We start from the raw sequence: 21,186 nt of genomic DNA, 5'->3' as shown, positions 1-21,186 counted from the left end.
CTACAGTCTGCTGGGGAGGCAGCATAAAGCAGAAGGATGCAAGGTGGTGGGACAAACTGGAGCAAAAAGCTGGTTCAGTGACTGGAATGAGGCTGGACTCACTGGAAGCTGTGGTGGAGAGATGCACACAGAAAAAGGTAGAAGCGATCCTGGAATACACTGACCATCCCCTTCACAACATTCTGATGGACCAGAGAAGCAGCTGCAGTGGACGACTCACCTGACTGAACCATACAGGAGATCCTTCATCTCCACTGTCACCCAGAGGTGACAAAAGTACTCACATTCTATACTTAAGTAGAAGTACAGATACTTGTGTGAAAAGACTCTGGTAAAAGTAGAAGTACTGACTCAACTCCTTTACTCAAGTAAGAAAGTACTGGGTTTGAATGTAAAGTAAAAAGTAAAAATGTTTTTTTGCCATCATTAATACACAATACATCTTTTGATAATTCCGCAAAACTAAAAAAGTTCGACACAAAAAAGGAAATGAATCATTCTTGGAGCTGACAACATTGAACAGTTCTTTTAAATACGGCCATGGATGGGGAATGTCTTGTTTTTCTGCTGCATCGTCGTCAGACAATACTCTCTGGATCCCTTTCTTCTTTCACGTTTGCACTGCAAGTTTTCTCTCTATCATAACCTGTACACTCACTCAATTTCCCTCTCTAGTTAGTTACGTCTTTTACATCGTGTCGTCATCCGTGGAGGTTGAAAAAATAACAAGCCTGTTTTGATAATATAAGGAGTAGAAAGTTGAGATATTTGTGTTTAAATATAGGGAGTAAAAATCGTCGTCAGAAAAACAAATACTCATGTAAAGTGCAGATATCTAAAAAAAATCCAAAAAATCCATGCAATAATATAGTCATGAATAGAGGTAATTAATTTATTGATCAATAAACTTGTTGTGATAGTTTTAATTTGGCATGTCGAAGTGGAGTTGCAAATTCCCAGCATGCTTTTTGTTGCCTGTCAGCTCATGCATAAATCTGAATAAGGTAGGTTGTTTCATGAAAAGCTGTAGCATCACCAAACACCACATAAATATGTATTATGGTAAAATGTAATTATAAATGAATAAAGCAAATAAGAATGGTGTTCACAAGTAGGTCCTCTTCAACTTTATTGGTACAATAGTGTAAACCACCAATAAGAAGTAGGCTACAGTACAAAGCATTGGTGCACCCAATAATATGTTGGAATCACTGTGGAATGTACAGATCAGTTTGTAAAGCAGTCTCATTAACAGTGTCATAATTGATTAACCACAAATTTATAATTTTATTTACCATTTTTTCTGGACGATAAGTCACACTTTATTTATTTTTTTATTTATTTTTTAAACTCCACTCCACTACTACAGTGAAGCTGGTGTTAGTTGTCACTCTTGACTTAAATGAAGATAATATTGTACCACCAAAAAGGTAAAAACATTTATGTTCACACCAAACTACATCTCCTCGATATTGGGGCAGTTGTTTAACGATACTTAACACAGATGGATGAATTTTGTAATTTAATTTCTAAATACAGTATTTCTTAAAATTAGATTAGATTACAGATTACATGCCTTAGATTTTTACTGTTGTTGGGTAATAATGCCCTGCAATGTTTACTTATCATATGAATAAATGCTACTTTCAAATTAATTTGGGGTAAATTCATTTATATTGATCAAGTAAAAAAAAAAAATCATTAATGTAAAAATAATCGATAGCTCAATTGATTAATCATAAAATATATGAATGGGAGCAAGTCAGCAATGAAGATCCACTTCAGTGGCTTTTCCATCTCAAGCCATTAAGCCCGTTTTCTATGTTAGCTCACTCTGGGAGTTGAGACGTCAACATTAATGTGTCTGATGATAGTAAAGACGGGGGGGCAGAGAGCATGTAGTGTGTCTTTACATAAGTGAAACCTGACCAGACTGAAACTAGACCACATTGAACACAAGATGAAACCTACTAAGCGTTTAGCATGTATATCAAATAACACACAATCAGATTAAATAACTGTGCCCAAATGCCAGTCTTACTCAGGCTTTGTTGCTGCAGCTCAGTATTTCTCTTAGTGAACTCAGTGATATGGACACGTAAAAGATTATCACAACTGTAGTTTGCTTATAGTTAGGGTAGCGGCATGTAGGCCAGAAAGGCCTTTGTTTTCTATCTGCTGTAGTGGAGAAAGTGTCATCTATTAACCACTGTGATGTTGCAGTTCAGTTCAGGGAGAATTTTCAGTCTTCCTGCTGGTTGTATTGGTTACATCATCGAGATGATTTAATGCACAATGTACTAAACAACAGGAGCAAAGAGCACACGTCATCAACTTAAGACTCAACATCAGAGGTTCTCCAAACTGGATCATAGTCTTAGTAACCTGTAAGGAAATATCTGGTGGACTAATCACATAGTGTATAACATTACTCTATTTTTTTTTTTTTTTTTTTTTTTGGGAAACCTCCTTTGCAGAGCAGTATAAAAAAATCTTTGTTTATAGATTATTATATATATTATAAAATAAGGAAATTTGGATTCACTTCAAATAAGTCCATTGGTCAGCTACTATAGCTGAAAGGACCCACATAAACTACTACTTCAGCCAAATCCACTATATAAACCATACCCTCCCTTATCAGCCAGTCCTGCAGAAGTTGGCCAGGTCAAGCTCTAAAACAGTGGGAGGATCCATCACAGTATGCAGCGAGGACAGGGAGGTTTGGTAGTGACTTTAGAACTTTGCATAGTGTAACACATTTCCTTTTAAAAAAAAAAAAAAAAAACTTGCTCCACTGCTCTGTGTGACCCACTGAAATGGACACATTTCATTAGCTCACTTATTGCAGAATCATTTCTTTATGGTTGTCATACATATCACAAATATTCTTGTATAACCTACTTGTTTTCCAATGGCAACAGCATTTCTTGCATGAGAGAGAGGGAGGGAGAGAGAGGGTGACTGGGACTTTTGACTGCTGATACTAATATTTTGTACTGATGAAGGTATTAAATATGTATAAATATGTGCTTTTGTCTGGATATTCCTGTACTGTGTGATTTATCACTGAGATATGTGTGTGTCATTATCCAGAAAAGTTACTTTACCTCCACTATGATTCTAACTCTAAAAGGACTGGTTCCTATAGGTTGCAAATTTGCTCATGTTTCTTTGCATGTAGCGTGGGAGAAGAAAAAACAGAGATGAATCAGAACACAATTCCATAATACCATTTGATACCCTGTATCATAGCTCATCTACCTACATGCACACTTTTCTTCTGTCCAAGTGGAATTTACAATTGGGAAATGGGACACACAGCATCTAACAGCCCATGTTTAAAAATGCTTTTCACAAATATTTTATACTCCTCACTTGCTTTATTAGGTTATAGTATATGTGGTAATGATATTGTGTCTAATTTTACTGATTGCGAAACACAGCTACTTTCAACTGATATGGAAATGACAGGCTGTAAGTTAATGGTGATGGCTGACGACTTTGGTCGCTCATCTATATATTAGCTTACCTTTTTCTATTTCTTTTGTGTTCTAGGTTATCTACACCTCCTTTGGAGGCTCATCTAAAGGGCTGCACTTCAACAATCTGATCGTTGGCCTGGTGCTTCTGACCAGAGGACGCAATGAGGAGAAGGCCAAGTGTAAGTAGTTAATCAAGACTAAATGGTCTATGTTGTGTTGGTTTTATGTTTTTCTCTTGATTATCTCCATATGTCAAATGTGTCAGAGTTTTATGATGTTTACAATCAGTTACATTGTTTGAAAAGAATTATCTCATCAATCAGACTTCAACAAATTGAATCCAGGGAGTGACTTGGTTTTCATGTGAATTTTGAAGGGGGTCACAAAGACTCATTGTGTTCCTGATGATCAAAGATCTGGCTGTCAAACGGTTTGGGTTTCTGGCTGGTCAGAGATTTTGGTCCGCTGTCTCCAGATTAAGCAGTTCCCACATTTCTGCAATCAGGAGGTGTAATCTGAACTAGTATGCTTGTTTTACAATTTGTGGCTAGAACTGTAACAGACACCTTTTTGTCTTTATTTTACAGCTGTGTTTTTTCCCCCTTACTTGGATGCTTACATTATTTTACTTTGCACACAGAGAAAAATTATTTCACAAAATTCAAAAACTACCAGGGTCAAAATGATCAGTCCCCCTGATGCTAATAGTCAACTGTGTGTCCTTTTTGCTGGATAACAGCATGCAGTTGTTTGTTATAGTTTGAAAAAAGTCTCTGACACATCTCCTGATGAATCCCAGCCTATTCTTCTTTGGCAAATCTCTCAAGCTCCTCCCGATTTGATGGTCTTCTGGCATGGACCCTGGTCTTCAGTTCACCCCACAGATTTTCAATGGGATTCAGGTCGGGGCTTTGTGCAGGCCGGTCAATAATGTTCATTCTTGTCTTCTGGAGGTAGTTCTTCACCAGGAGCGATGTATGTTTTGGGTTGTTATCATGTTGGAAGACAAAGTGACGACCCAGACCCAGTTTTGCTGCTGACCGCTTGAGGTTCTCTGGATTATACGCCTCTTCATTCTTTCTTCAAACATAAGCAACATCTGTATGGCCAAAGAGCTGCAGTTTGGTCTCATCTGACCAAAGGACATGCTTCCAGTATGCATAATCTTTCTCCTGATTGTCTTTAGCATACTTCAGTCTGGCTTGAAGGTGTCTCTTTTGTAGCCCTGTATCCTCGCAGTCCACTTCTGTGCAGGGCTCCAGTGGCTGTCGTCTTTGACACTACTATTCCTGACTTGGCTAAGTCATAACGTAGTGTTTTGGTAGTTGTTCTATCGTCTTCAGACACATCTCTCACTAGTTGTCTTTCTAGAGTCTTTGAAATCTTTCACTTCCCATCTCTGCCAGACTTGTTCTGTAGTGTGTGGGTCTCTTTGAATTCCTCGATGATACTTCTCGCTCCACTTCTTGACATTAGGAAAAGCTGTAATAACTTTGTATATCCTTCTCCTGTTTTGTAAGCATCAGCAGCTCTTTTTATCAAGTCTAAACTGACAAACAGTTTTTGGCATGATGCTTCATATCTGTATATATGCTTGCACCGGACACCAAGACAAATTCCTAGTATTGTAAAGTGTTCTTTGCTGTACCTGGCAATAAAACTGATTCTGATTCTTTCTCAAGTGACAGCTCAAACTCTTAATGAAGTTTTTATACTGTGTGTAAAGTGTAGGACAAGCCTCAGTTTTAACTTGATCGATGGATTACAAGCTGTGAGCATTACAAAGTGAAAGCACATGATTGCACCACAGTGGTTTGTGCTTTGGCTCAATAAAAAGGTCAGTTCTTAAGGGGGCTAATAATATTGACCCTTGTCATTTTTCTCTTTTTTAAAAAATAATCGTGTTATTGTGTGCAAATACAATTAATTCATGCTTTCTAAAGAAGGCTATTATGTTCAGAAGTGCTATGTTGAAAATCCCCTGCTCTGTTAAAAACACACTTGGGAATATTTTGAAAAAAACTTAACATTTCATCGGAGAGATCAAAACATTTGGTTATATGCTGTCACACTCTTTGACGCCTGTACTGACATGAGGTTTGAAACCATGTTAGCTGATCACATATTTCAGCTACAGTAACAGCTGTGTTGACCTATCTGAAACAGTGAGTCAGCATATTTACATAACACATTTGCATTGAGAGTCCATTCTACAGTATATTTAGTGCAGTGTTTATCAGGGTTGTTTCTGAAAAGGTTTCTGTAAACTTGCCACCACACTCTGCAATGCTCTCTGTTTCTGATTAGACATCTATGTCTAACGAAAACTATTTCTCTGTACACCAGGAGCAACAGGGACTTTTTAGTAGTGTTATGAATAAAAGCCCTTTTTTTTTTAAATTAAGTTTTATTTAACTTTTAAAATATTTTTTATTTATTATATTTTTTTTCAATGACAATACATTAAAATCAGAAATGTAAATATATACAAGAATGCAAAAAACACAAAAACAATGCACAAGGCAAATAAAAATAGAACAACAAAATTAAAGGATACCCCATTTATTTTTAGTTCAGTTCACCATAGTTAGAATATAATCCTTCAGTGAGAGCCTGTAGTGCAGTCATTGGGTCCCCAAGGCCTGCAGGTCGAGAAAGTGAGACCCTTTGACAGCAGATCAGCACTCTCTGCTAGGAGATAATCCATCAGTGGTGAGTAAATCCTATTTGGTACAGCAAACCTCTTGTTTTCTGCTAGCTTTGCTAACGAGAGGACACAGTTACAGTACAGCAGATTTCAAATAGTGTTTTCCCCCTACTCCACTTCAAGGTGCACTGCTGTTCCATCCAGCTCATTGTCTGTGGAATTGTTACTGTTGGGGTCCTCCACATGTAACAAACAGCACAACAGGAATAGCATAGGCTGCAACAAAGTGAACAATAAAGTGCATGTGTCATTTCCACTCATGTGTAACTGCATGAACACAGTTATACAAGAAACCTGTAAACACCACAGCTTTCTCAGTTTTGGTCTGGGTTGAGTCTAACACAACATGATAAGGAATTTTCTCAACAAATAAAATACTTGATTGTGAGGTTTGATAAAGATGGCAGAGGGTAAAGAACATCATTAGGCTACAGGGCATAAGCTGAAACACAGTTGCACAGTGGTTAGGAGGTACAGGAAGAGCCAAACTAATAATAACATAAGGTGCAGTGGATGAATGTAAAAGATGTGTCATAGATATAGTGTGTTATTAATAATGCTATTTAGAAACTGAGAGTGAATTGTTGTTGCAGTTGACCTGTCAGTGTAGTTTAGATATGTCATTCTCAGGAAAGCTGGTTTCATAGATTTCGACCAGGACAATTTAGAAAAACATAAATGAGGTCATTTTCTTCTGAGGCATAAAAAACAAGATCTTGGGTAATCGGGATTATCTCAAAATATATAGAGGCAATATATCAGGTTTTAATTTCTTTTAATCAAACACCTTATTGAAAAATCTATTTACTTTTACCACAACTATTTAAAATGCCAAAAACATTGGGAAAACAAATAATTTGTATTTTTGAAAATTAATTACTTACAGACATGTACGAAGTTACAAGAAACTATGGAAAAACTTTTTTTTTTTTTACGTATTTGACATTCATACATATGTATATAACAATCAGAACAGAAACAACCATCAATTTTATAATTCAATCAATACGAAAAATAAAGCAGAAATGTGGAACTTTGAACCTTGATGCAAATCTGTCGACCCTACATGGCATTTCACATAGGCTGGTTCTTTTTCTGTTTATTTGTCCTTCTTTTATCTTTAGATTATACATTTTTCTGACCTTGATTTCAAGTTTGTTTTGGGTCTCCCTCAGTTTTGATTTGTTTCAATGCCTTGAATGGCAGTCATGCCTGTACATTTTGGTCTGTAAAAATGAGCATGTGTGCCACTTCTGATTTACCTTATTAGTGAAACTGTGTAATGCATCATGTTTTACTTTACTGCAAGACACAATAAACAATAGGTATTTTATTTTAGTGAAAAGCTTTGAGATTGTATGTCGGTGTGGCACAGCTAATGCTTCTAAATATTGCCCATGATGCCGTTGCTGTTGAGAAAAATCCAGTCAGAGAGCAAAACACTGTATTGTCACTGCTACATTGTTCAAAAATTGAATTTGACATTTAACTGATTAAAGCTGAGTGTTCTTGTTTTCTTGTTTGAGTATAATCTTTAGCTTTAATTCACTGTCAGAACCTCTCACAATAGAATCTGAAAATAAATACAGATTCAGATAAAGACCAAATACTCCTTTGATTAATTGCATTTTTCACCATTATGAAATTAAAGTATTTTTCCTGTCCACATTTCTTTCCTATTGTTTAACCCTCATCTTTGTCTTGTTCTCATTCTTATTCTGGTAGTTGTGTCTAATTTGTTGCAGGCCAGGCAGTCTAATCCGTCAGGAAGATATTCACATTGTAGAGCTGATTGTCCTTACTGTTCCCTCAAGGGACTGTAAGAGGCCTGCCTTCTTGTGATGAAACTGAACTCTTCTGTGACCCTTTGCTTATGTGTGTCTGCTCACAGACCTCTTCAGCCTGTTTGCCAGTGATCTGGGTGGATATGCTGCCAGGGAAGATATCGAAGCAGTTCTGCAAATCCTGGATGGAGAAGTCCCAGCCTCCCTTAAGAAGTGCTTCAATGAGGTCAGCACACCACACTGTGTACTGTCCCTGAAGAAATAAATACATAAATTAAATGTATTATACCAGCACTATTAAAGACTTGCATATCACCCACATTATCTTCTTGGATCAAACCATAGTGTTTGTTTTTATAATTACAGAGATGTTTGTCACGTGGTCATAGATAGAAAAGCTATTGTTACTAGTTGCCCACCACTGAGACAACTTCACAGGGATGATACAAAGTTTGGCATTACAGCGAGTTATTGTGTGGGTTATTAGGATACAAAAGCAATTTTCAAATCACAATCCACTGCAAGCAGCTCAGAACACAATAACATAGGAAATAAAAAATTCTACCCTGACTTAATCCCACACTGTTAACATAACATTAATTATTGTTATCTAATATAATATATAGTTTTAGAAGAACTCTCCTGGTTTTGCAGTTTGATCAATTACAGTACTTTTCTGCTTCTTCAGTTTTCCACATTTCCAATGTAATTTTTATGCCCTAAACCACATTTTCACTACAGCTATGTCCTCACTCACTTTTCATGTCAGCTTCTCTGACATTTTGCAAACACTCCAATACACTTCATCTAAATGGAGTTTCAGCTGTGATGATTGGAGCATTTATATTTGTTAAGAATCCACTTTCCAGTTCGGTAATCACCGGATAAGGAGGGTGTAATATCTTTGGAACAACCTGCTGTTACTGGTTATTTTACCATAACCGTGGTGACACATTCACTGAATTTCCTGTGACTGCTTCATAATAAAAGCCACCTTGTGCTGGATTGCATGCTGTGAAGGTTTTTGTGTTTGGAAGCAACTGAAGACTGCACAGGCATGGCAATGACGGTGAAAACTCTCACACGCTAGAGTGTAATGTGATTACAAAATCAAAATACATGGATGGAGCATTACTTAAAATATGCAGACAACAATTAGTATTAAACATGGAGAAAAGGATGCTAATATGATGACTCTGATTACCCAAAGTGGGTCTTCATCGTAGTGCAGAGATACAGTGCATTCAGAAAGCGTTCAGACTCCTTTCACCGTTTTCAATTTTATGTTGCAGCCTGATACAATTGTTTACATACGTTTTTTTCTCATAAATCTACTCAGTGTCACACAATGACAAACTGAAAACAGAATTTTAGGAATGTTTATAAATGTATTAAAAAGCATAAACTGAAATATCACATTTACATAAGTATTCAGACCCTTTACTCAGTACTTAGTTGAAGCACCTTTGGCAGCAAATACAGCCTCAAGTCTTTCTGGGTATGACACAACAAACTTTGCAGACCTGGATTGGGGTATTTTCTGCCATTCTTCTTTGTGGATCCTATCAAGCTTGGTCAGGCTGGATGGGGACCGTCAGTGGACAGCCATTTTCAGGGTTCCTCAGAGATCTTCAACTGGGTTCAAGTCAGGGCTCTGGCTGGGCCCCTTTATCATTCACAGTTATCCATAAGCCACTCCTATATCGTCTTGGCTGTGTGATTAGGGTTGTTGTCATGTTGGAAGGTGAACCTTTGAGGTCCTGAGTGCTGGGGAGCAGGTTGGGTGACCAGCTCTTGGAAGAGTCCTTGTTATGCCAAACTTCTTTCATTTGAATATTATGGAGGCCACTATGCTCCTGAGAACCTTCAGTGCAGCAGAAATTTTTTGAAGCTTCCCCCAGCTCTGTGCCTATCAACAACCCAGTGTCTGAGGTCTGAAGGCAGTACCTTTGACCTCATGGCTTGGTTTTTGCTCTGATATGCATTGCAAGCTGTGGGGCCTTCTATAGGTGTGTGCCTTTCCAAATTAAGTGTTGTTGCAAAGGGCCTGAATTCTTATGTAAATGGGATATTTTCATTTTTCCTTTTTAATACATTCACAGACATTTCTAAAATTTTGTTTTCAGTTTGTCATTATGTGGCACTATGTGTAGACTAATCAGGAAAAAAACGCAATGTATTATCAGGCTCCAACATGACAAAATTGTAAAAGGGGTCTGAATACTTTCTGAATACTTTCTGAATGCACTGTATGTTTGTTTCTCTGTTGCAACAATCTATGCCTGTTTATTCTGTAAAACAGCTTAGCTAATTTTTCATGTTCCATTTTTCTGTTGAATTTGGAGGCATCCAGAGTTTGAAAGCATGTAGGACAGCCCTTCATAGTACTTTCTTTGTGCCACTAACAGTCTCAAACTTTAAGATCTTAGGATTACAGTGATATTAAACAGAAAAAGGCAGAAACAGTAACATTTAAGAGCCTGGAAACAAAGAAAGTTTTGTTTGATGAGCATCATGACCAGAAGAAAATGGTCATACTGGTGACAGATATAGATGATCTTTTGCTTTACACTGGCTAACAGCCTAATTTTGTTTGTGTTTGTTGTTCCAGGGTGACAAGGTGAACTATGAACGTTTCAGGAACTGGCTCCTACAAAACAAGGAGGCCTTCACTTTGTCCAGATGGCTCCTGTCTGGAGGGGTGTGTGTTACACTCACTGACGACAGTGACACACCCACCTTCTACCAGACCCTGGCTGGTGTCACACATTGTAAGTTCCAATAACACTCTAAATCAGTCTTATTGTGTATTCTGTGTCCACATACTGTGGGCAAATACGGATATCAAGATATTAACTTGTATTTGAGTCCTACGTAAATAGACTTCCCACTTGACCCACAGCTTTTATATAATTGACTCCACATTTATAAATAAAGGCTTGTGAATGTTAAGTCTTTCAACATTTGTGTAGTAGGAAAGTTTCACAACACTCTGATTCTTTTACCACATCACAGCCTGCATCTGACAACTGCAGGCATTTGGTACACGAACAGAAACCATACCAAGCTGTGCCTGTTGGCTATAGAAGTTTTTTTTTTGGTCTCTTTATTCAATTGACAATTCAATATGCAATTCACTTTGAAATATTTTGGTTAAAATTTTAAATGAAAACTAAATGTGTCACGTCATATTGCCGTCTTTATTCTTTATTCAATTTGTTGTTTTTTTTGTTTTTTTTTTTGCAATCGGCAATTCAATAAGTAATTTGGTCATTCAATTTGAAAGTCCGTTTTACAATTGATGCAGTTCACTTGAAATTATTCTGGTTAAAATTTTAAATGGAAGCAGAATTAATTGCCATGGGTTTTTGGTCTGTTTATTCACATGTGCCCATGAAACAGCACCCCCCGTGGATTGTTATTTCATTTCATTGTCACCATGCTCAGTTTGTGTCGAAATTCAACCCAAAATGCATACTGTCACCCCCTCATTAAGGTGTGTCCCTGCCTGAATCTGCTATGTCCCGCCCCTATCCTGCCTGTGATTGGCTAACTCAAATTTAAGCTTGTGCAATCGAGGCAAAAAGTCCAAAATAATTCAAAGTGAACTGCATATTGCATTGCCACTTTGCAGACTGAATTGTCAGTTGCAAACTGCATTTTCAAATTGCATGTTTAAATTGCATATTTAATTGCCAATTGTAAAATAAATTGCAAATGGAATAAAGAGACCGACCTTCCACAGTTGTCATTCATGATAAATTATGCAATGTTGATAATACTAATTACAGTTATACAGAAGTCAGTTTATTAAGTGCACAAAGCTAGTGTCTGTATTTATCTTCAGGTTCATAGAATTTAACAAGGCCAGGCAAATTTATTCGTATAGCACCATTCATACACTACGCAATTCAAAGTGCTTTACAAGGCATATAATTACATTAAGAGCATGGAAAAGAGCATTTAAAAACAAAGACATTTAAAATAATATAAATTTAAATACAATAAAGTAAATTAAAATAAGATGTAAAAGCACTTTAAGAAAACAAGGATGAACAATTATTTGATTAACAAAGGAAAAGTTTGATGGTGTGTGGCAGCTCAGTGTTAATCTGCTATAAATTTAGTAGTAATTACTCTGCCTACAATTCAAAAAGTGAAAATGCTCTTAAAATAAACATAAATAGTTGGAAATATTAAAGACTTGAGACTTGACTCAGACTCCTACTCCAGAGACTTCAAACTTGGCTCAGAGATTTTATGACTTGTGACCATCTCTGAGCAAATGTGCTTACTTGTTGTTTATTCTAGTCCCATTTATAACCTTTCAGATAACTTCTAATTGGTTGCCATGTAGTATGTTGTTAAATGTTTTTTTGTTCTATACCGTACCTAAATAACAGCCAGTTTTCAGATACAAACAATCACGGATATACTTTTATTATAAAAGCTCACATGGTAAATTCATTATAATGTACAGTTTCACAGCTGTAATTCCAATAGTACAACAGAACCATGTCATAGTAGCCTGTCTGTACTACAGCAGAAGTCATTATTCTCATTCAGTAATGAAGTCCAGTCACTTTGAGTTTATACTCTTGCGAGTTAAAAATCTCCCAGAATGTGGTACAGTTGTGCCCTTTAAGCCACCAGAAAGCTTTTAATGTGGAACTGTAAAACATGGCTTCATTTAAAGTTGCAGGGAGTGTTGAGTTTCATTAGGAGTTGCTAAACCACGGTCAAAAATAGTAGAGTGGAACAGACTGCAATTCTTTAAAATATTTCTGTGAAAAACTCTGGCTGTACTGACAGAACTAGTGCAGTGAAAATGCAAATTATACTGAAATTATTCAACACATGGCGGAAGTATTTCCAGGAATAACAGTTAGATCAGGAAAAAAAAATTCTTAATATCAAATATACCCATAAAAACTTGAAAAATTGAAATAAATGCCTGTTTTTATTGTGCCAATTTCAAATAAAGGTCTATTTCTTCTTGAAAGGAAATAAAATAGTGGCTGCTGTCTGAGAATAATAAAATAGCTCCTTAATGAATGCTACTTTAATGTTGTGGCTTTACTTGTGAAATTTTGCTCTTGCTTGCCTTTGGCATTTTCAGTTCTCTTTAGATAATCTGCAGTCCAAGTGTGTGCTCCACGCTGCCTTGTCTTTGTGCTGTGATATTTCTCCTGTTGCATCCTCCTCCCTCCCTTTGCCTCCTTTGTAGAGTGCATACCATGACTGGCTCAGAACAGTTATTTGCTGTCATTACATCACTGGCAGAGAGTGCCTGACTCAACATATCACTCTTATTCATTCACTCTCCTACTTCACTTCCTGTTTAGTTATTCTAACACTCCTTCACTCGCCCAGGTTTGTCTCCTCCCACTGCTGCCTTTTATATTTGTGTCTTCTCTGTCGCACTCAGCCCTGCACCATGCAGTTTGCACAAGTTATTGTGATTGTAGATGCATGATAGCTGTGATATTTTTTGACAACTACAGCTGTATTTGAGTGTGTTGTGTTATTCTTGATTAAAATTAATGTTCGGTTTAGATTTTGGGGTATTCAGTAGTGTTGTTGATTGATTCAGGCCCAAATCCTGACATTTTAGTGCAAACTATTTTAATTCTGCATATTGTGTTGCAGTATGCATAGGAACTACCCTCTACTGGTTGAAACGTGGTTATTGCAATTCAGTTTTGCTATTGGGCTGACATGGTGGCAGGTGCTGTGTATGGTGGGAGGTTTTGTCACAAACACCCCAGCTCCCGCCCACCTAACTCTGATGCAGGAGAGATAGGACTTGGAGTTTTCTAAATTGAGTACAGTGACAGAGTAGTGAGATTGTTAGCATAGATTATTTTAGTGGAAATCTGTAATACTTAGATTGATAGCAATTTTATACAATTAGAAGTTAATTCCAGCTTCAGATGTTGTACGTTAGCTTTAGCTCTTAGTTTAACCTGTCTATTAGATAGCTTAGAGTTAGGGTATTTGCACACTCCAGCTTGCTTGAATCACTTTATAAGTTTGAAGCATTTTCGTCTTGGTTCAGTTTCTTTTCACAAAGAGAAAACTTCAGGCGTACTAGCCTGGCCAGCCAGACTAACTCTTCTATTGTGTACAAAGAATTAGTCTGGAATTTCTTCGGTTGAGCTCAGTTTCCAGGGGTCAGGCCAATGGATGCAGAATAAACCAGCTCTGCATATTTTTGAACGGAGTAAACAGCAAAAGCCAGTTATAGAAAGGTTTGCTTACTTGGTAATGGCATTGAGAAACTTTACGAACGAGTCTGTGTGTATGCGCAAGGCTTGTTTAGATCTTATTGGACGACTGGAGTTTAAAGCCCATCCCGCTGCAGATAAACGGCTGTGATTGGCCCAGCTCTTTTGAGGCCAGAGGAAAAACCTATCCATGGCAGGGGTTCCAGACCCAGAGTCTTTCGCTAAGAAAGGAGTGGGTGTGGCTGGCCAGGCTACACGCGTACCAAAATGCATCACTTCAAACCACATCAGAATGTCCTCTCAGCTTATTGGTCAGATGTGTTGGCCATGGGAATGCAAATTAAATAAGGTTAACTGAAGCAGGTTGGTCATCGCCCTGGTGATTGTTTACTTTGCCCAGTTTAGGCAAATCATACTGCCTCCACATTAAAATATCTTTTTGTAGCATATGTGCAGTGTGACTCTGTATCACTGTCCATGTTTCTCTGGACAGGAGATGTCACCATTTCCAAGTCCTTCCTCTCACATTCACAATCCACCACCACTGAGCCCCTCACCTCTCCCCCCTCCCAGCCCTATGCTGACATTGTTGGTATTTCTCATAATGATGCAATGGGTAGAGTTGGGCTTAGACCTGGGAGCTTAATAACTCTTGACCTGAAAAATTGTCTATATATTTATTTTTTTTCCAAAGTTGTTCCATTGTTCTAATTAAATGTCCAGAAAATGATGAAAAAAAAAACTGCTTAGTGAAAAATTCATCTCGGTATACGATGAATTAGCTTGCAGAATACCCTTTCAAAGCAACACATTTTGGTTAAATGGGTTCTGTGTAGTTCCAGTCATGACAGAAAATGCTCATAAAATTACTTGAGAGTGGAAACTACTGGTGATAATAGACCCAGGGTTAATGTTCAAACATGCTACAGTTTTAAAAGTTACCTCATTTGTGCCTTTATGTAAAACCCATTAGTCTTACACAGTTTCCTGGTACTGAAAAAAAAAAAACACTGTGGTGCAGTAGGTTTTGCCAGCACTTCAAAAAGTCATTCAAATATCCAACAGTGGTTACATAACCCTATTTTGTCTGTATGTGTGTATGTACACTGCCTGGAAACACCAACAGGGTCCCTGGAAGTCTATGGGTGCCTACTTTAAAACTTTAATGTCCCAGATGGAACTTTGTTGCATGTTATAAACCACTCAGCACAGTGTTTCCTGACTATATCTTACACTGTCATGGTCCAAAGAAGGCAAATACATATATCTGTATCTTCAGGGGAAATAACAAAGTCAAAATAGAAAAACTTTTATTAGCTTGTTGTATGTTATTTTCTTATTAACCTGGACCGTTTACATTTCTGGTAAGTTTAAACTTTGCTTACCTGGGTCTGTATCATCTTCAGTGAATAAATGTAATGCGTTGATAAAAGAACAAAAATGCAAATCTCATCAAAAAGGACATGAGAGGTTTATCTTTTATCTATTTTACCATCACCAGTACCTGTAGAAAGAAATTCAAAGGATATGCAGCCTCAGCAGGTGCATATTTTAGGTGGTTGGCCTATGTGCTGTTTACTTTAGGTTATTTTTTTTCATGAATTCAGTTCAGAAATAGTTTGTAATATTTGTAATTATCTTGCAGTCTTCTTTTTGTTTTACCGCACTATGTATATAGGACAAGTCAGAAATAAATTGTAATTTTAAATATGTCTTTGTCATTTGACCGTTAACAACAGAAATTCTTATTTTTAAATGTGATGCATATTTTCAGGTTGACACATGGAAACTAAACATCTCTAAAGTTGCAGGCCAGGTAATTTTAGCCTGGGTTTATTTTGTTAATTAAGGACACATGGCTGGAAAGAACCTGTCTTGTCCAAAGAACCTGGACTCTGCATTTAATCTGCCTCGTCCAAGCTTATCCTCTTAACTTTGTGTGTGTGTGTTGAAGAGAGAGAGTGACTGACTCTCCTTTTTCCAGAACAACAGTGTAAAGCTTGAATCATGGCTTATCACCGTGAATCCTCTGCTAACGTGCTAGACTTTGACACTCTCACAGCATTATTGAAGTAGAAATCCTTAGGAATATTAGCCTTCCAGCCAAAATGATGTATTTTCTGTTTACGGCTGTTGTGGGGACTTTACTATGCTACATGGTGGCTGTGGCAGCACCTCTCTAAGGATGGTCCCTGGATAATGGTATGGTATCTCTGCTGCCACTCGGAGAGAGTCGCACCTCTAGGTGGGTATAAGGACAGTAAGGGACCTGCGGCAGAGGCATGAGTAGCAAACTGACAGAATAGGTTGTGTCTGATGGAAGAGCCATTGTTGCAAGAGTTTGCACCTGATTAATTTTGTCTTTAGTTAAAGAAATCGATATTGACAACTGAAGTGTGTGACATAGTTCAAAGTCTGCCACATCATCGTTAATATTTGAAATCCAGACAAAGAATGACACTGATTTAGACTTAACCAATGCACTGATGTTTGTGGAAGCAGGGAGTGACCCTGGGCGCCGGATGGATAGGAGATGTGCAGGAGGCAATCCATAGTCAGGATAATGAGTTTTATAGATTAGCAGTCAGACGATTGCATAGACGTCATGAGAAATGTTCAGCAAGACGAGTACAAGTTTTTATTTTCTTCTTGTCTAGATGGACTTATCAGTGCCAATTCAAAAAGAACCTGCTATCATTCCCTCCCATTCATTTATGTTTAGAGCTTTGCACATGCTTTTCAGCCTTAGCTGGTCTTTAGCACCAAAGTAAGTGGGTTAATTTGTGCAAAGTGTTTCTGTCTGTTTTTTGTTAAGTCAGCACTGCCCAGAGCTTTGGGATGAAAAGGTAGTCTTGCTCCCTGCCTTCGTTCATAAGCCTCAATAATTTATCAGTCACATGCAGTATTAGTTCCTCCATACCATCTCCATGCAGTCCCCTTCAGATTCTAAATCATTTATTTCACACTCAGTGCTCCCTTTTAGTCTGAGTCTGTTCAAGTTAACACATGTGAGTCAGCTGCACAGTGGCAATAAAAAGGTGATTGAGTGCTTTCCACTGTGGCCAAGGTCAGTGCTCACCCCTGGACTTCAGGCAATCAGAACCTCAAGGAGAAGGGAACACCCCTCCATGTCAGTCCATTAATCAGAGTGCTGCTTCACCAGCAGCCAGCCACAACCAGCAACATCCCATCTGAGCACCTGTGCCCAATAGCTGCTGAAAACATGCTTTCAGCAAGGTTGTTGTAATAGCCCACCTGGGAAGCCACAGTCTATATCTGCCAGAAATTGACTGTGGCTTGATTTGTGCGTCTGTGTTTTGACCTGTCATATGTATCAGTTCCATGTCAAAGACAGGCTGGCTAGCTGCTAAATCCTATTACCTTAAGCTGTGGATTAGCATGTTGAAAGGAGGAGGCTGGTTCAGTGACCCTGGCACAGCTTCAAATACTATATTGAGTCAAACACCATTCCATACAATTACATATCCCCAGCTTGGGTTGGTAGTGGTATCGTGACTGTTGTCTTGTTTACGCCACCACTCACCACTACTCCACAACATGGAAGTGCTTTAATTAACAGTAATACAAATAGGTTATATTAGGTCATTTAACTCATTTATGGAAACACCCTGGCAGAGGAGAATGATGATAATTGTGGTAAGAATTATCTTTGTTATTAGTTGTTTACAGGGAATTATTAAATTTTGTCATATTTATTTAGAAGAAGAAGAAGTACTTTATTAATCCCCAAGGGGAAATTCAATTGCTACAGCAGTTATTCTAATTTAAAGTTATTAAATTTAATATTATTAAATTATATTAATTAATAGTAATTAATAAAGTAATAAAGTATTTAACTTGTATGTAGAAAAGTAATAAAGTAATTATTTATTTTGGGGGGTTTTTGTGTGTGTGTGTGTGTGCGCGTGTGCATGTGGTGTGTGTGTGTGCGCGTGTGTTAATGTTTATATTGTGGAATTATAGAGTCTTATGGCCGTGGACACAAAAGACTTCCTGAATCTCTCTTTAATGTGTTAATCTAAATTTTCAGACATTTGCAAGTTCCACCCACCTCTGAGGTTTTTCTGTTTTCTATTATTCTAAACTGAACTTCTGGGTTTTGGACTGATGATTGGACAAATAAGCTGTTGCAGCTGATTGTACTTATCCATACCTAATTCCTCTCATTCTTGTTTGCAGTGGAGGAGTCGGACATTATAGATTTAGAGAAGCGCTACTGGCTGCTGAAAGCCCAGTCCAGAACTGGCCGCTTTGACCTAGAAACCTTTGTCCCTCTGGTCTCTCCTCCCATCCATGCCTCATTAAGTGAAGGTTAGACAGTGTTCTAAGCTTACTATTTCAAATGTATTTTGAATTCTGCTGTTAATGAATGCCCACACCAGTGAATACAACCCTCTTCAAATAAATGTTTTGTGTAATGTTAACATGTGTTATTGATCTTGTTTTCCAGGCTTGTTTCACGCCTTTGATGAGAATCGGGACAATCACATTGACTTTAAAGAGATCTCTTGTGGTCTCTCAGCATGCTGCAGGGGTCCCGTTGCTGAAAGGCAGAAATGTAAGACGTGCTGTGGTTTTGACACATTACGGCTAAATAAAGCCGAGAGGTATACTCAGTATATGAGTATTATGCTTCTTAATAATATTTGTATTTCACCACTGCAACGCTTTCTTTCGCTGACAGTTTGCTTCAAAGTGTTTGATGTGGACCGTGATGGGGTTCTGTCTCGAGATGAGCTTCATGAAATGGTGGTGGCATTGCTGGAGGTGTGGAAGGACAATCGCACAGACACACTCCCTGTGAGTTCAAAGTGAAACCTCACTATGTTTTCATTAAAATCTTATGACTGTCTCTTGCTTGCATTTTTGGCTTTGAAGGCAACTGTGTTGTTTTAATAAATAGGTTAAGTTTAAGCCTATAAAGCCCATGTCAAATAGGAGAATAAAGGTTGATTTTTACTCTTGTGAATGTGCACTTACAGACAGCAGTGGTCTGGCTGTTCCCTAGGAAACAGCTGAGTAAAATAGTAGGTGTTTGTTGTTTCCTGTTGTTAGCCTACCAATACCTCAAAAAATGATGTCTTTACACTATATATTTTAGTTTTCAAAGATTTACTCTGAGAAATATAAAAACGACCACTCGTGATTTTAGGGGGTGTTAAGTGTTGGAATTCTAATTTAATAAACAGCAGTTTATCCATCTGAACCCCAGATGTGTGCAATGTCTGTGGCTGCAGCTGAGGCCCCAGTGGACAAGACAGTAGAGAACTGCAGTCGCTATTTCTCGCTATTTATATATAAGCAATGCCTAGAAATACCTAAGGCTGCTCTCTTATAATCGTAGCTAGGCTGTCAGTGTCCAGGATACAGCAATAGAAATATCCACGCACTATAAATGTTCATTATTTAGAGGCGATTGATATCAATCTAGTACATTGGAATATATCTCCTAAACTACAACTCAACTAACTTAATTGCAGCTTAACCAGCTTGAGCTGATTCTTGATCATGGCAGTTTATTTAAAAGCAGCACACTGAGAGATGAAAAATTGTGCAGTCTCACACAACAGTGCAGGGTTTGCGGCAGAAGTTGAAACTTGAAATACTATATCATTGTAATACTTATTGCATAACAAACTATGGTTATGATCAGTGATTGACAAATTATTGATAATCATCTCAGAATCTTACTAATTACTGTTCTCACATTTTTCTATCCAGCGCTGTTGTGTTGCATTGTTGTTGACTGCTTCATGCTGATATTGGGTTTGGTGTTTTGCAGGAGCTGCATAGTAGTGTGTCAGACATAGTAGAGGGCATCCTCAAGATGCATGACACAACCAAGGTGAGGCACGAACCCTGTTGACAGAATATTTGATATAGTTGTCATGGAGCTATTCCTTTGATTCTATCCCATAATATAATTTGTTTTGATATACATCAATTCAGTGAAAGCCACCATAAGATCACATTCAACTTCTGCTTCAGTTGCCTTGCAGTTGTATAGTTACAATATATTACCGCTGGGATCTGTCCAGTACACAGGCATTTTCCAGTAACAAGGACACAAAGTAGTGTAGATAATCATGAATCTGGACATGCTGCTGACCTTTGTGGTGTTTTACTTTCTAGCTGGGTCACCTTACCCTTGAGGACTACCAGATCTGGAGTGTGAAGAGTGCCTTGGCCAATGAGTTTCTAAACCTGCTTTTCCAGGTAAATACACCCACACAGTTGTGTAAGTTTGGCTGATATTGTTTTTGAAATGCTATATTACATTTTCATTTTCTGTGCATTTTCTGCATCTTTCGTTGTTCAGGTCTGCCACATAGTCCTGGGGCTCAGGCCTGCTACTCCTGAAGAAGAGGGACAAATTATAAGGTACGTATGTGGGCTCATTATTGCCACATTACTTGTCCATTACTTGTTAAGGAATAAGATTTTGGACCAAATTATCCTTGGCCATTTGTGTTTCTCTGTATGCGTGTGGTGGTGTTTGCAGAGGTTGGTTAGAGAGAGAAAGCAGACATGGGCTGCAACAAGGTCAGAACTGGTTCCTCATCTCCATGCAGTGGTGGCAGCAGTGGAAGGACTATGTCAAATATGTAAGTCCATTTAAAGATGATCAGTTGGACAGATTATATGCACTGAAACAAACATAACTTTATGACACAGTCACAGCCAGTGTTCCCTGTTATGCAATTTATATTGCAAGGTTTCAAGAATTTTGAAATATAATTATACTTGCTAAAAGAAGTGTGAATCAAATTTATTGGATAGTATTATGGTAATTCTTAACACTACACGCAAAGTTCACTGAATAAATTACAGTTGTGGGCAGTAATTAAGATCATTTATTTTTTTTAAATTATGAATAAAAACTTCCTAGCTTCATAGGTTCTGAATGGAATGCTATGTGGCAGCTGAATGGAGGAGATTATCAGACCTTGACCTCCGGACAT

The 21,186-nt window shown here is 37.8% G+C and overlaps 1 protein-coding gene across 6 annotated transcripts in view; it reads left to right on the top strand.

Annotated features, from left to right (window-relative positions):
• usp32 (ubiquitin specific peptidase 32) overlaps positions 1-21,186 on the top strand; it is a 58,311-nt gene that overhangs the window by 17,159 nt on the left and 19,966 nt on the right. For all 6 annotated transcript variants that reach the window (XM_026319767.1, XM_026319748.1, XM_026319784.1 and 3 more), the window contains exons 3-12: positions 3,559-3,664; positions 8,084-8,202; positions 10,588-10,747; positions 18,404-18,535; positions 18,675-18,782; positions 18,909-19,024; positions 20,007-20,069; positions 20,357-20,440; positions 20,544-20,605; positions 20,727-20,829. In XM_026319767.1, the coding sequence (XP_026175552.1) occupies positions 3,559-3,664; positions 8,084-8,202; positions 10,588-10,747; positions 18,404-18,535; positions 18,675-18,782; positions 18,909-19,024; positions 20,007-20,069; positions 20,357-20,440; positions 20,544-20,605; positions 20,727-20,829 (1,053 nt within the window). The remainder of the gene's footprint in view (positions 1-3,558; positions 3,665-8,083; positions 8,203-10,587; positions 10,748-18,403; positions 18,536-18,674; positions 18,783-18,908; positions 19,025-20,006; positions 20,070-20,356; positions 20,441-20,543; positions 20,606-20,726; positions 20,830-21,186) is intronic.

Source organism: Mastacembelus armatus, chromosome 13 (assembly GCF_900324485.2).
Source record: "Mastacembelus armatus chromosome 13, fMasArm1.2, whole genome shotgun sequence".
In the NCBI taxonomy this organism is placed as follows: Eukaryota; Metazoa; Chordata; class Actinopteri; order Synbranchiformes; family Mastacembelidae; genus Mastacembelus; species Mastacembelus armatus.
This window is presented reverse-complemented; position numbering and strand designations above follow the sequence as displayed.